The following is a 15,551-nucleotide window of genomic DNA, read 5'->3' as shown; positions in this document are numbered from 1 at the left end:
CTGAAACAGAAACCGCCCGTCAGTTTGTGCTTGGTGTTATTTTAGGTTCAGCCTCTTCAGATGGGGTCAACGTGAACGAGCTGCGGTCTCAGAGCTGCGTGGTGGACTGCGTGGACGGCCGCTGCTCCGGACAAGTCCTGCCCAGATGTTCTCAAACAGCAGTGCTGAGAGAGCCTTGGTGAGCGGTTCCCACAGCAGCCTGTAAACAAGCAGCAAACCATCCAAAAAACTTGATTCTGTTCATCTGGACGTTTTCTTCAGTGTTGGCTGACTGCAGGGTTCAACCTTATAAACAGGACATCTGCACAATGGCTGACACATGCAGCACTGATGAACAATGCTGCATCCGCCTCACAGCTCTGTGTGAATGCTTCTCATGGACATTGATCAGTGGACATAAGAATTTGCATATTAATGATGATAAACTGACCTCCAGCACAATGTCCTGTTCATAAGGTTGAACCCTGCAGTCAGCTGAGACTGAAGGAGTTACCTGATGATGAGGAAACGTTTCTCTCACTGACAACATCCAGAAGAACAGAATCAAGCTTTCCTTACCTGGATGACTGAGCGTGCATCAACACAACCAAGCTCATCGTTTCCATAGAAACAGCTTCCTTTGACCCACACTAGGCTGAGTTTGCCATATCTGAGCCATAACTGCCAAACGTGGCATCGATGTTTCTGCTATCAGGAAACTGATTTAAGGTTTACTCTTACTGACCTTAACACTCGTTGCTGTGCTGGAATCATCCGATCCGAATTGCCCCAAGTCTTCACATTTGAAAGTGAGAACTGTTGTGGAGCCAGTTCAGGGAATATAAAGCGCTCCCTCTGCAGTCTGTGCCTCAGCCAACCAATCCAAATCTTTCAGATGGATTTCAAACTTCCAGTTAAAACATGTTTGCCACAGAGGCGGACCTCCAGAACCTGCAACATTTAAAGTTTTCAGCCGGATGTTTGTGAAGACCCAGGAGGATTCCTGAAGCCATCTGAGGAAAGCTGGGACATCTTGGGTCAAAGCTGCAGCTCAGACTTCAGACATTTTTCTGTTCGTCTGTTAGATTCTGAATTTTCATTAGCTGGTGTGGAGTCGGTCCTCACAAATACATAGCAGCTCTTCTCACATGAAAAGTGGGAGTTATCATTTATTCATGTTCCCGGAGCGCAGACAGATGGTCTGAGTGACGGCCTGATGTCATCCATCATTAGGGCATTACTGTAATCACACGCCTGCAGATCCCTGGGGATCAATAACAGTGATCCATCAGGTCTGCAGCTCGAGGCGCCGGGCACCTGAGCAGAGTTAAAAGCCCCGCCCCAACACGGCCTCCTGCAGGAGCAACAAGTTTCAGAGATGGCATCTGTTTCACGATGAGCGTGACGAGACGGCGTTATTTTTGTAAACCTGAAGCTGACCGACAGGCGTTTGTTCCCACTGCGCTGAAAAGAGTGACAAATGTTTAAAGTGATGAAGATGAAGGGAAAAAGTGAGAGCTCTGTTATTACTGCCAGTGTAGGTGTACTCGTATATGTGCCTGTGTGGGGACTGTGGTGTCATTAGCGTCCTCAGGGGACCCTGCAGTCACTGAGTGCAGCACTTCAGTAATTATTCAGTATGAAACTGGCAGCTATCAATTCTTTTGGTAACTTATCAAAGAAATAGGACGTTTCCTTATCGTCTGATGACTTTATGGAACGTTTTAGTGTGCCATCCTCAGACACCTGCACAAGGGCCAGTATTTGAACACGTTTCGCGCTCACGGTAGAATCCAGTTCAGGGTCAGCGCCACAGTCCCCATATTGCATTATATTGCCGCGGGTCCTCACAGAGACAGCTGGACCGGCGTGAGTGTGTGCTGCGGTGCGGAGGAGAGTGTTGGCGGTCGTAAAGTACAGGAAGCAGCTCGGTAAGTACAGATGAACCCTGAGTCTGTGGCAGGCCTGATTAAACATTAAAGTAATGGTGATCTGGATCCAGTCCAAACCTTTTCCCCGAAGCTCGGAGACCAGCAGGCCAATAATCTGTCTGCCAGCCTCGCTGCAGGGGGCAGAAGTATGTGGACGCGTGACTCAGTGTTCATTAATGCGCTGCTCTAAAAGCCTGCACTCGTGCGGTCTCAGTCCTGCGGTCGATGTTTGTCCCGCTGATATGACAGAACATTACAATGAACATTAACCCTTCACGAGGCAAAGAGCCAAGGTTACAGAGCAGCGTGACGCCTCGTTCATCATCCAGGCTTTGTTTGCTCCGGAGGACAGGCCAGACCACAAGTTTGTGGACGCTCCCGCAGTTGCTGCTTCATCTTTTGAGTTTGAAATGAGGAGAAAGCTTTGATGTGAGCAGGTGAACATCCTTCCGAAGGAAGCGTGACTCGTCTTTAACACGTACCTCCATGTCTGTACCCCCCACCCCTCCGCGCACACACACCAGCCCAAACAGCTGGACGGCAGACTGACACTTACTGTCGTTGGCACCAAAGTTAAACTGTAACTTGAGTGATGATAACATAAAATAATAATAATGAGAACATACATATGAGTGATGTCTCAGACTGGATACACAGTGAGCGACGTCATCGTCCTCTGTTACTGAGCAGCTGCAGACCAGATGTGCACCTGATGTACACCAACTGCTGCACCTCCACCCACCAGTCTGTCAAGCTAATCAAGTTTGCAGATGACACCACCGTTATTGGGCTCATCTCGGACGGGGACGAGTCTGCCTACAGGAGGGAGGTTGAACGTCTGGTGTCCTGGTGCAGCCACAACAACCTGGTGCTGAATGTCCAGAAGACAGTGGAGATTATTGTGGACTTCAGGAAGCACACAGCTCCACTCCCCCCCATCATCCTGTCTGACACCCCCATCACCTCTGTGGACTCATTCCGCTTCCTGGGTACCACCATCACCCAGGACCTGAAGTGGGAGCCCACCATCACCTCCGTCATCAAGAAAGCCCAGCAGAGGATGTACTTCCTGAGGCAGCTGAAGAAATTCAACCTGCCAACACGGACGATGATGCAGTTCTACACCGCAATCATCGAGTCCATCCTCACCTCCTCCATCACCGTGTGGTACGCTGGAGCCACTATCAGGGACAAACAGAGACTGCAGCGTGTTGTGCGCTCTGCTGAGAAGGTGATTGGCTGCAGACTCCCATCTCTGCAGGACCTGTACACCTCCAGGACATTGCGGCGTGCAGCTCGGATCTCAGCTGACCCTTCTCACCCTGGACACAGTCTGTTTGACCTGCTCCCCTCAGGCAGGAGGCTCCGGTCCATTCGCACCAGAACCTCTCGCCATAAGAACAGTTTCTTCCCCTCTGCTGTTGGACACATGAACAATAACCACATGATTGTCCCCGCCACTAACACATGACCCTACGCTGTGTCACTGCATCATTCCATGTTTGGCACTGATCACCACCTGCACTCATATATATATCTTTCTACGTAGCACTCATAATTCTTATTCTCATGTATATATCTCATGTATATCTCATGCACATATCTTTCTTTCTACATAGCACTTTAATTCTTATTGTTTGCACTGAAGCACCGCAGCAATTTCCTAATGTTGTAAACCTCAACATCTGGCAATAAACCCATTCTGATTCTGATTCTGATTCTGATGTGAGCGACGTCATCGTCCTCTGTTACTGAGCAGCTGCAGACCAGATGTGCACCTGATGTGAGCGAGGTCATAGAGATGCTCACCTGGTTGTTCCACAGCGTGTCCGCAGCACTCGGCGTTGTTCTGCGCTACACTGAACCTCAGTCAGACTCATGTTTGAATTGTGCTCGCAGCGCCCTGCTGAACTTTGACCTCTGCCTGAAACCATGTTGAAGGAGCGTGAAGCGAGACGTTTGTCTTGAAACCTCGAAAACGATGAAGAAATAAGGACCGAGCAGATGCTCCGCCTCAGCACCCCGGGTCACATGACCACGCGGAGCAGAAACATTTCTAAGCATCGGTTCGTCTTAGAAACATAAGTGTGCAGCACATGTACTCTATTACAACCCGAACACACCTGACAGCGCTCAAGTTACACTTTCCAACTTACAACGAACCAGAACCTGAACCTGAGCAGCTGAAACATGCCGATACGTTGAGCCGGACTCGGATCGACCTCCGATTGGGGTGGTTCCGTGTGGTCGTTGGTGAGAGGAGGGCGGAGACAACAGCCTCAGAAGATCACGTTTAACGCCATCTTTTATTTACAGTCTCACGGAGCAGGGCTCAGGTTTGTCTCCAAAAAACTGAAAACTGAATCTAACAGGTCAGAAAGACGATCACGACTGACCTCTGACAGCAGAGGAGGATGATGATGGTGGTGGTGGTGATGAGGCTCGGAGCGGGGGGGTGGGGGGGTGTCTCGCGCAGCTGAGCTCATTAAAGCGCTTTTAAACGCGGATTATTTGCGGCTCCGTCTGCGCGCCGCATGAATACTAATGAGGCCGCAGCGCTGCTTAATCATGTTAGCGGAACAATATCAGTGCGCCATTTGTGCGCGTTCCCACCACCTCTTCCTCACCTCTCCTTTCACCTCCTCCCCGCCTCCCCCTCTTGTCTTCACGCGTGCCAGTCACCTGCCGCCCCCCCCCCCCCACCGCCCCTGACTTCCCGCCTAAAGTGGATCCTGATTGGCCGTGAAGAGCGGGATAAAGGCGCGAGGACACCGGGCACGCTCACGGGCCTTTTTGTCGGAGAAGCTCATTAAAGCGTGTCCGCTTCAATACATGCGCGTCCCCGTCAGCAAAACCCTGCTCTGCTCCGGGAACGCGCGGCGGGAGAGACCCGGGGCCGAGGCCGCCGGAGGAGTCACCGAGCCCGGAAGGAGACACCGAGGACTCACCGAGGAGTCCCGGAGCAGATTGATGTCGGATTTTATATTTACATTCAAATAAGCACAAATATTAAGAAAACAAACACACACACACACACACACACACACACACACACACACACACACACAAGCCCGTTCAGCTATCCCAGTGAGGACCTTCATTGACATAATGCTTTCGCTAACCATTACAGATGAACGCCTGACCCTAAACCTGACCATAGCCTAACGGTAACCCTGACACTAAAACCACATTTGGAGCCTCAAAAAGGCTTCAAACTTGTGAGACCGGTGTGTGTGTGCGCGCGCGCGGGTGCGTGCGTGCGTGCGCGTGTGTGTGTGTCCTCACAAGTGACTGTTCTCACAAGTAAAGTAGAATGCAGATTTCGGTCCTCACAAAGATAGCTAGACAGGTACACACACACACACACACACTCACTTCATGACGCTGTGTGTGTGTGTGTGTGTGTGTGTGTGTGTGTGTGTGTTTGGACAATAAATGTTTAAAAGCTCATAAATACAGATCAGAGTGAGCGAGAGAATCATAATCCTGTTGAGAGACAGCGGGAGGATGAGGAGGAGGTGATGAAGAAAGCAGCTGTTGTCCTCTAATCGGTTTTTCTGCTCTGTCACTCAGCCCCCCAAACACACACACAGACACACACACACACACACACACACACACACACACACACACACACACACACATTCCTGCGCTTCATTTTCAAACCTGTTAAACAGAAGAAATCTGTGTTAGATTGAATTTCAAACACACAAATGACACATTTTACATTCATCTGCATTTGTTGTGTCAGCTTGATTAAAATGATAACAATGTATCAGTCATCGGTTTATCATCAGTTACAGTTTCTGAGCTGTGGGCGGGTCTCAGTCTGATGTTAGGATCATTTTTCTCATATTTGATCGATGGATTTGATTTTTGTTATCGCTTTTAGTCTCCGCCCAGTTTTGTGACGTAGTTGTAAACTGAAATGTTTCCTGTTTTTGTTTTTAACGATCAGCTGTTTGATCGCTGTTTGTTTGATCAGCTGCCCATGAGCCTGACCTGCGGGCTGAAATCAAACTACCAACCCTGCCTTCAGGCAGGAGCAGGTGAGCTCTGAAACACGCGCCAGGAAGCTGACCTGCGCATGCGTGAACACCTGCCCTATGAGGTCCTGCCCTAAGAGGGCTTGGACCTCCGCGGGGCCTCGGTCCAGTACCGGCCCGGCTCCGCTCCTCCCGGTGGGGTGTCGGTGTCACGAGCCGAGCTGTAAACGGAGCCAATAACAGCGCGTGCAGGATTCCCCCCTCCCTCTGTTAGAGGAGGAGGAGGTGATGGAGCTCCATATAAAGACCCCCCCACACGGCCCGCGCCCGCTTTGCTCCTGCTCCTCTCAGGATTTTAACTTCACCTCTTACTGAGACACGCAAGCTGCTCCTCTGCTCCTGTCTCCTCCTCGCTCCTCGGTCGGTGTAAAACATGAGTTTTTGACTGTGTTTTTTTGTTTTTTTTTTATTTGTTCAACGGGAGGATTTCTCCCTGACCCCGGCTCTGACCTCGGCTCTCCCCTCGGCTCTCGCCGCCATGGGCTCCGTGCTGCCCGGCTCCTCTCTGGGCCTGAAGCCGGGCTTCAAGCCTCCGCTGTCCCTCGCGGACATCATCACCTCGGACATCCTGCACAGCTTCCTGTACGGGCGCTGGAGGCACGTGCTGGGCGAGCAGCAGCACCACCCGCACCAGCATCACCTGCAGCACGAGGACCGCACCGCCCCGAGCGCGAGCCCCAAGACCGCGTTCACCGCCGAGGTGCTCGCGCAGTCCTTCTCCGGAGGTCAGTGACCAACCGTACAGCTCAGAAACGGAGACACCAGATAACAACAAGCATAATAATAATAATGATGATAATAATGTCAGTGGTAACTTTATTGTCTCCAATGGCAAATTGATTTGCAGTATGTCCACACATCACACAACACAAAAAACAAACAAACACACAAAATATTATTTTACTTATCCTACTATAATACTATTATTAATAACAACGACAATAATAATAATAATAATAATAATAATTGATCTCATTTCTTCTGTTTTTTTTTACTCGTTTTATTTATTCTCTATATTTACAAATATTTGCAAATATTTGTAAATATTTACACAAGTGTCGCATAAATTTTAATTTTGGAGCCTAAAACGAAAAAGATAAAAATCTTTAATGAAACAGAAAAAAGATTTAATTTAACCTTTAAACTCGTATTTAAAATAAATCTGTTAAACTGTTTAAATATGAATTTAAAATATTGATTCTTGTTTGTTTGTTGCTAATTATCCTCATCAATAACTGATCAGATTTGATCACATTCTTTGGATGGTTTGTTAATGAACAAACAGCTGCTGACTGATTGGCTCCTGATCGGTAATCACGTCCGTGATCTCTCTTTCAAAGCGCGAGCCGCGGCCCGTTTCTTGCTGTCGCGCGCTCACTTCTTTTTTATTTTAATGTGATTTTATTGTGAAATTCGTTTCCGTTCTGGGTGAAGTTCGTTGGGGACAATTTAGGAGGAGCGACCGGGCTTCGGGTGGATGCTCCGGGTCAACTCTCCGACGGACGTGTCGCGTTTTCCCGCGGCGGCCTCAGCTTTCATCTTCACGCCTTTACTCCCGCTTTTCTCTCCCCGCGCGCTCCTTCAGCTCTCCCGTATAATGTCCAGGGGGTTTTCCTGATTGTAGACGTGTTCTCGGGAACATTTCCTGCTGCTTCCATCAGGTATTCATCTTTCGGGGACTTTTTCATCCATAAACCGGCAGAAAAATGCGCTCCGAGCGTTTCCGACGCAGTTTAAAATGCGTTTAAAAAGTTCGAAGCAGCGCTGTCATTTCTATTTTCATTTTTGAATTCCAATTGTAGAAGCAGGAGTGACACATGTTGACATGAAAATCTGCGCGCTGTGTTTGTGTCCAGAGGTGCAGAAGCTGTCCAGCCTGGTTTTACCCAGTGAGGTGATCATCGCTCAGAGCTCAGTCCCAGGTAAGCTCACCTGTAAACCTCTGTGGGTTTGCTGGTCTCTCTTTAAAGACCAGCCGCAGATCACCGGTGCCGTGTTCTTCTTACGCCCTCTCTTTACTGTTTTCTGTGGTCCCAGGAGAAGGTCTGGGCATTTTCTCCAAAACCTGGATCAAAGCGGGGACAGAGATGGGTCCGTTCACCGGACGCCTGGTGTCACCTGAACACATCGACCTGTACAAGAACAACAACCTGATGTGGGAGGTGAGGCGACGTTCACGTTCAGACTGCTCTGTCCCAGCTCTCATGTTTTGGTGTCTTTCTTTTTCCTTGGATTTTTTTTCTAGAGCAGCTTTGTGTGTTTCATAATGAAAAATAACCCTTCTTATCCTCTACTGGAAAGCAGCTGTTTGTGTTCCCTAAAAATAAATAAATAAATCATTAAAAACAAAAACCCTTGTCTTTGTCAGAGGAAGGTTTTAGGTTCAGCGTTGCCCCCATGGAGTTCCCCAAGGCTTGATTCTGGGGCCGTGTCTTTGCTCCCTTTAAGCTATAAGAAGTCTGCCGACTTTCTACCAGCTGTCAGACTAACTCACTCAATTTTAACACTCTACTTAATTAGTCACCTACTAGTAACGAGCTCCCCGCTAACTTATAAAACTCACAGCGAGCAAGTGGCTGGCTAAATGCAAACATACTTGCTAAACAAATACCTGAAGGCTAACTCAATGTTAACCATCGAGTCTTTCAGCTTATTTCCAGTGTTAACTAGCTGCTGGCTGGACCTTTACAGACAAACCTCAGTATTTACTTAAAGTTTGCTGGTTAAGAAGTTTAGTGACTTGATTTTAGCATATTAGCTAGCTCACACCTAACTAACAAGTCAATTGCTACCTAGCCAGCTAATTGGTTTATCAACAACATGGTTAACTGTTAACTATCCAACTACTTGCAACAAGTTACATGGCTAATCTAACTTACAAACTTATATGCTGATTCTTAGCTTGCTATTAAAATAACTGAACCAACAGATTAGCAGGATGATAACTAACTGTTAACTGATCCTCATATGCAGTTCCACTGGTTAGCATGTCAAAAAGCTTAGTTATTATCTGTGTATGAGGTCTTTGAAATAACCCCCTAGTGAGAACACTAAACTAATGACTTTAGCTGGAAATGGTGTTTACTTTCTTCTTCCTGCCTCCCTCCTCAGGTGTTTAATGAGGACGGCACAGTCAGGTATTTTATCGATGCGAGTCAGGAGGACCAGAGGAGCTGGATGACGTACATCAAGTGTGCGAGGAACGAGCAGGAGCAGAACCTCGAGGTGGTCCAGATCGGCAGCAGCATCTTCTACAAGGCGGTGGAGGTTAGTGAAACTCGCCATGTTCCAGCTCCTCAGGTATCATCGCACCTGCTTCCACCTGCAGGGTGACATCATGTGACCCAGGTACATGTACACCTGCGTTCACGGAGAGATGTTGGTGGTTTGGAGGCTGAGGTTCTTGGTGGTTCAGGGATCTTTTCCTCCTCATGTCTGCTCAGAAGTATTTATCGTTGCTTTTATCAAACCGCCTGCTGGAACAACAAAGGAATAAATAAAGGAAGGCGACCATGTTTCAGTGAATAAACCCAACATCACTGCACACCTCTACAGACTCTACACGCCTCTTAACTTACACCATAAACGTGCACACAAAGGTCACTGAAGCAGCACAGCAACTACAGAAACAACCAAAACAGCCAAAAGAGCAGTGGAGCAGAGGAGGGTGTGGTTATTCCACGTCGCTTCATCATGTTTGGAAAAGCTGATCTCAGATCAGCCTGAGAAGACTCCAGATCCATGTGAAGGAAACATGGGAAGCTTCAGTGCGCTGCCGTCACCTGTTCTCTAAAATAAATCCTTGAGCGATGAAGCTCGGCCTGATTTCAGGCGCCGTTCTTCGACCGGCTCCTCCAGGTGTCTGAGCGTAACCCTCCACTCGATGCTCGAAGGTTAACGACATGCAGCTGAAATTTAAACAGATTTGAACTGAAGAAAAGAAAAACATAAATTCTGAAAATGTTTCAGAATTTATGACAAGTTTGAAAGAAAGAATCAAATATTTACAATAAAACAATAATACTGTGATAATGAAACGCAGTAATGTCGCTATGATAAAGTAAACGCTGATTCAAGTATTTATTGCTCTTCCTCTTTTCTCTTCCCTCCTCAGACCATCCCTCCCGACCAGGAGCTGCTCGTCTGGTACGGAAACTCTCACAACACATTCCTGGGAATCCCTGGAATTCCTGGAGGAGAGGACGAACAGAGCAAGAAGACCAAGAGCGGTAATCATTATTGATTATTGATCAGTGAGGTCATTCATAAATCTACTCAGTTAGCCAAACATCCAGCAGCGCTGCAAGAACCCTGAAAACAGCAGCAAAAACATTGTTTCATTGATATTTTATTAAATCTGTGTTGGAGTCATCGAAAGGGCTTTAATCCATCACACTGTTACTATTATTAGTATTATTACACATGAAGTTCTTTCAGATATAAAATATTATTTTGGAAAATAAAAATTAATAATATTATGAATGTGTGTGAAAAATAATGTATATTTAATTTATCTTTAATCAGTCTGGAATAATAACTATTTAAAAAGTAAATGTATATTTTATATTTGGTTTTATTAAAAGTGTGTGTGTGTGTGTGTGTGTGTGTGTGTTATAATGGATAATATAAGTATATCATTGTAATATTGCAGTTAAAGTACACATTAGTATAAAAGTGTACACATTTAAAATTTGTAGTAATAATAATAATATAATAAAATGACAAATTAAAAATTTAATGCATATATGTTCAAATATATTATTGTTGGATTGCTATTCATAGAACTAATAATCATTATTATAGGAAAAATAAATAACATATATATAGTTCCATACATATTTAATGTTATAATAATAATAATAATAATAATAATATCCATCCATCCATTCGCTTCCACTTATCCTTTTCAGGGTCGCGGGGGGCGCTGGAGCCTATCCCAGCTGTCATAGGGCGAGAGGCGGGGTACACCCTGGACAGGTCGCCAGTCTGTCGCAGGGCCAACACACAAGGACAGACAAACAATTCACACTCACATTCACACCTAGTGGCAATTTGGATTATCCAATTAACCTATCCCCACAAGATGCATGTCTTTGGACGGTGGGAGGAAGCCGGAGTACCCGGAGAGAACCCACGCAAACACGGGGAGAACATGCAAACTCCACACAAAAAGACCCCGGCCTGATGGTGGAATTGAACTCAGGACCTTCTTGCAGTGCGGCAACAGTGCTAACCACCGTGCCACCGTGCTGCTATATATATATATATATATATATATATAATTATAATAATTATAATAATAATAAGATAATAATAATAATAATAATAATAATAATAATAATAATAATAATAATAATAATAATAATAATAATAATAATAATAAGAAGAAGAAGAAGAAGAAGAAGAAGAAGAAGAAGCAGCCAAGTTTCAGAGAGGTGCTGTTGGGGCAGAAGCTTGACAGTGACAGTGGGAAGGAAACACTCTGTGAGGCGATTGTTGTTGTGATTTGGTGCTGTATAAATAAAGTTGAATTGAAAGGTTCCTCTCCACAGGTGAGAGGGTGGTCTCAGAGTTCAGTCTGAAGCTCTTCTTCTTCTCTGCAGATGATTTCCACACCTGTGAAGGCTCCACCTCCACGACCTCCACTTCTTCCACCAGTCTTGGGCGCATGCGATGTGTTATCTGCCACCGCGGCTTCAACTCTCGCAGCAACCTTCGCTCCCACATGCGCATCCACACTCTGGACAAGCCGTTCGTCTGCCGCTTCTGCAACCGTCGCTTCAGCCAGTCATCCACGCTGAGGAACCACGTCCGGCTGCACACCGGAGAGCGCCCTTACAAGTGCCACGTCTGCCAGTCCGCGTACTCGCAGCTGGCTGGTTTGCGGGCGCACCAGAAGAGCGCCAGGCACCGCCCCACGGGGGACAGCGCCGCCCCAGGAGGAGGTGTACTGGTGGTTGGAGGCGGAGGTGGGGTGCACTCGACGCACTCGCCGCCTCCTCCTCACCCTCCCCAGCTGACCGCCGTGCCTCACCCAGCGTCGCTGGTTCACCACATACCCACCATGGTGCTGTGATGGGGCGACAGCGAGAGGAGACGAGCTGAAATAACTGACGCGCACATGGACACGTTTCAGGCTGGAAATAAGACAGGAACCTGCTCACGTCTCATCAACCAATCACAGAGAGATGTTTCCAACCAACCACTAGAGGGCGCCATCGTCTTCTGCAGAAACAGCAACAATAAGAAAAAGCAAAGCTTCGTCATTAAACTCACCTCTGGCAACAAACAAACGTCCTCCTCCAAACAGCTCCATCACCCAACCCAGGGCACTTCCTGTGAGGGGGGGGGGGGGGGCGCTGTTACGTGCATGGAAACGAGTTTTAGCCGACATATGACCCTCCGCCCCCCGTACCCCACACACTGGTACAGTTTGTTCTGAATGCGCTGCTTCGTGAGGACAAGCTGAAACAAAAGATGCAGGCTCCTGTTGCATGACCAGTCGTGTTCGGTCCTTCATGTATGTTTGAATCTGTGTCTGTGAGCTTACGTGTGCCGTGCTTTGGTCTGCATGCTCCAGCTTCTGTGTTAAAGGATGTCATGTATGTGTGAAAACAAGAAGAAGATGCTAAAGTCGCCAAGTCTTTCAACACTCAGACTTCTTCAGAGGACAACACTGAGTTTCTGGTAGACAGCCCACCTGGTCAGTTTGTCCAGGTGTGGTCATAGTGAAAAGAAAGTACAGGACATATCAGCTGCTTAACTGGTTTCAAAATGATTTAAATCTGATGAACAACAACACAGTCTGTGAAATCCTAAGTCCACCCTTTGTTTGGATGGAAGGGTTACTAGTGAAAGCCTCTTCTCAGTTTAGGTTGCCAAACCCCACCAACACCTCGTACCAACTGTCAGCACGGTGGCTCGCTGAATGAACCATGAACTCCTCTGTATGCCAAAGTATTCACATGTGAGGCCGTCTGTCTCACAGCTAAAGCTTGGACCAAACCGGACATTGATTACAAGCACAGCAGGAAACCTGCAGCAGAACGGCTGGAAAAAAAAAAGAATGAAGCTGCTGCAGCGGTCCAGTCAAAGTCCAGACCTCAGAGAGCTGTGCATGAATGAATGCTGGTTTTACTTACCGCTGAAGCGTGGGGTGGACTCAGTTTTTCACAGGACTGCATGCTGTGCCTGAATACTAATTCAGTAGTAATGTGTTAGTTTGTTGAGTTAATTATAAAATAACTATTTGTGACTACATTCATCTATTATCAGAGCAACTTTATTGACACTTTAGCCTTGTTATGCAGCATTAGCCACCACGCTAGCACTTTAGCTTACACGTTATGTATTTAATTTAAAAAAGCTCAAATGAAAATTTTAAATGTAGAGCATTATTTTACTTTCACTCTAAAAGTTTTAGTTTTAAACACTTTAAGCTTAAATGGTACCTGCTAGCCTAACAAAGCGTGGTAGTTACAGATAGTTTCATACAAATGTATTAGCCTGCTAAGGCAAATTAGCAGGCTAATGAATACATTCATGTATTTTATCTCATGCTCACCACTGAAGAAGGAAGTTGTGTTTTGATATTTGGTGCAGCGTTAGCTGCATGCTAACATGTTAGCTACAAACACATCACTGACCAACAAATCGGTCTGCTAAAAAGTCATTAAATCCCTCTGAAGAAGTTCACCACTTATTAGAGTAAGTAGAGTCTGAAATTTAGCATGTTTTACTGTTTTTTCATTATTAATGCTGATAATGTTTTAGCTGTGATGCTAACTAATTAGCAGGCCTAAACGGGCTAACAGATATGTTTGATAGAAAAAAAGAGAACTGTAATTTTTTCTCTTCCCCACTTTTTACCCTGAGGCCTGATTTGTGTATATGATGCTCAGAATGATGACAAGAGACACTAATAACTGACTGAGCCTGTTAACTGACAACTAGCTGTCAGGCCTTATTTCCTGCTGTGTAAATTAGCATCGTCAAAGATAAGAATGTGAATATAAACATGAGATATGCCCAGAACATAATTCTATTGTCACTTTATCTCTGTATATGTATATGTAGAAGGTCATATATGGCACATGTATTGGTAATGAAGTATGTTGACTTCTAAAAGGGACACTGTATTTGAGCCTATATACTCTTAATAAAGTGTTACTGTATCTCATCTTCACCCAGCAGTCGCCTCAGGACAACTGTAAGCTAAGGTAAAGGTAAAGACCCTGCAATAATACAGAGAAAACCCAAGAATCTGACAAGCTCCAGTGAGGAAGCACTTGGTGACACACACACACACACGCATGCACACACACACACACACATACACACACACACACACACATGCACACACACACACACACACATACACACACACACACATACACACACACATACACACATACACACACACACATACACGCACACACATACACACACACACACATGCACACACACACACACACACATACGCATGCACACACACACACACACAGACGTACACGCATGCACACACACACATACGCATGCACACACGCACATACGCATGCACACACGCACACAATGGCATCAACTGGGAATTTAGTGTCTTGCCCAAGACTGGAGCAGCCAGATCGAACCACCAACGTCCAATAAGTAGATGACCCGATTGACCTCCTGAGCTGCAGCTCTTTGAAGAACGTTTGCGATGAAGGGAAGGTTGGAGACTGGCTGGGCTGCTTTAACAAGGAAAAGGTCAAACACTGCATGAAGTTTGTTTACTGACAATTACAAAGTGGTCAGTGACACCGATGGTTTTTGATTATTTCCTCTTTTCACTGCTAGAGATTTTTAATTTTTTTGTTGTCTTTAATGAAACTGCTGTTGTGTAGAGGTGAAGATGACAGTGCAGACAGGGTGGAGTGGGTGGAGACGACTGTCACGGGGGACTAACAGATGTTTGTGAAGGACGCTTAGTGTTGGTGCGACACAGGGAGATGCTGGGATAGGAGGAGTCAGAGGAAGGACCAGTTCCCTGTGCAGCATAGTTTAGCTGGTGGGCATGTACTGGAGTCAGGACGTGTCTGTGTTCATCTGGATGTTTCAGTGGGAGAAACGTTTCATCATCATCAAGTGACTTCTTCAATCTAGACTTGTCGTCAAGACCGAGACCAAAAAGTCTTTAAGCTGCAGCCAGATGCTGCTTCGTTTACGGGTGTCGGGCATATTATGTGTTTTTGCGATGCACAGCCCTCCTCACCGCTGTCTCTCACGCACTGAGAGGACAGACGCACGCTCCACGTGACTCTCACCCTCTCTGTTTTTCACACAATGATATTATCCTATATCCTCGCATGTGATTGGCCACAATATGGAGGGATTGGAGCATAGCTGAGCCCCTGTGTGAGAGCTGAGCAGCCAAAGGAAATTAAGTGAGGAGCGGCTCTCGCTCAGTGGGAGTCGAGTCTGATTCACTACAAAGCGCTCTGTAAGCACGGCTCTTAGAGCTGATGCTTTTGAAATGACACATCATCGAACGTTACGGTGTGTGTCATGGAAACTGTTGACTCCAGATCTCCCGACCACTATGTCGATCTGAGACGGCGAG

The 15,551-nt window shown here is 46.4% G+C and overlaps 1 protein-coding gene across 1 annotated transcript; it reads left to right on the top strand.

Annotated features, from left to right (window-relative positions):
- The first annotated feature begins 76 nt into the window (after positions 1-76).
- Positions 77-14,136, top strand: LOC146563334 (PR domain zinc finger protein 12-like). Its single transcript, XM_085295728.1, has 7 exons — positions 77-178; positions 6,381-6,681; positions 7,813-7,878; positions 7,994-8,118; positions 9,068-9,223; positions 10,071-10,185; positions 11,560-14,136. The coding sequence occupies exons 1-7, from the start codon at positions 146-148 to the stop codon at positions 12,030-12,032; spliced, it is 1,269 nt and encodes a 422-aa protein (XP_085151854.1). The 5' UTR covers positions 77-145; the 3' UTR covers positions 12,033-14,136.
- Positions 14,137-15,551: the final 1,415 nt, after the last annotated feature.

The sequence above is a fragment of the Mchenga conophoros genome, linkage group LG12, assembly GCF_057382185.1.
Source record: "Mchenga conophoros isolate Kocher_MC1m ecotype Shallow Benthic linkage group LG12, M_conophoros_male_GT1.1, whole genome shotgun sequence".
Classification (NCBI taxonomy): Eukaryota; Metazoa; Chordata; class Actinopteri; order Cichliformes; family Cichlidae; genus Mchenga; species Mchenga conophoros.
The sequence above is the reverse complement of the archived record's forward strand: the minus strand, read 5'-3'. Positions and strand labels throughout refer to the sequence as shown.

Coding starts and splice junctions, on each gene's coding strand:
- LOC146563334 (XM_085295728.1), top strand. CDS start 146: ATGTTCTCAAACAGCAGTGCTGAGAGAGCCTTG. Junction 8,119..9,067: donor ACAACAACCTGATGTGGGAG/GTGAGGCGACGT, acceptor CTCCCTCCTCAG/GTGTTTAATGAGGACGGCAC. Junction 10,186..11,559: donor GAGCAAGAAGACCAAGAGCG/GTAATCATTATT, acceptor TCTTCTCTGCAG/ATGATTTCCACACCTGTGAA.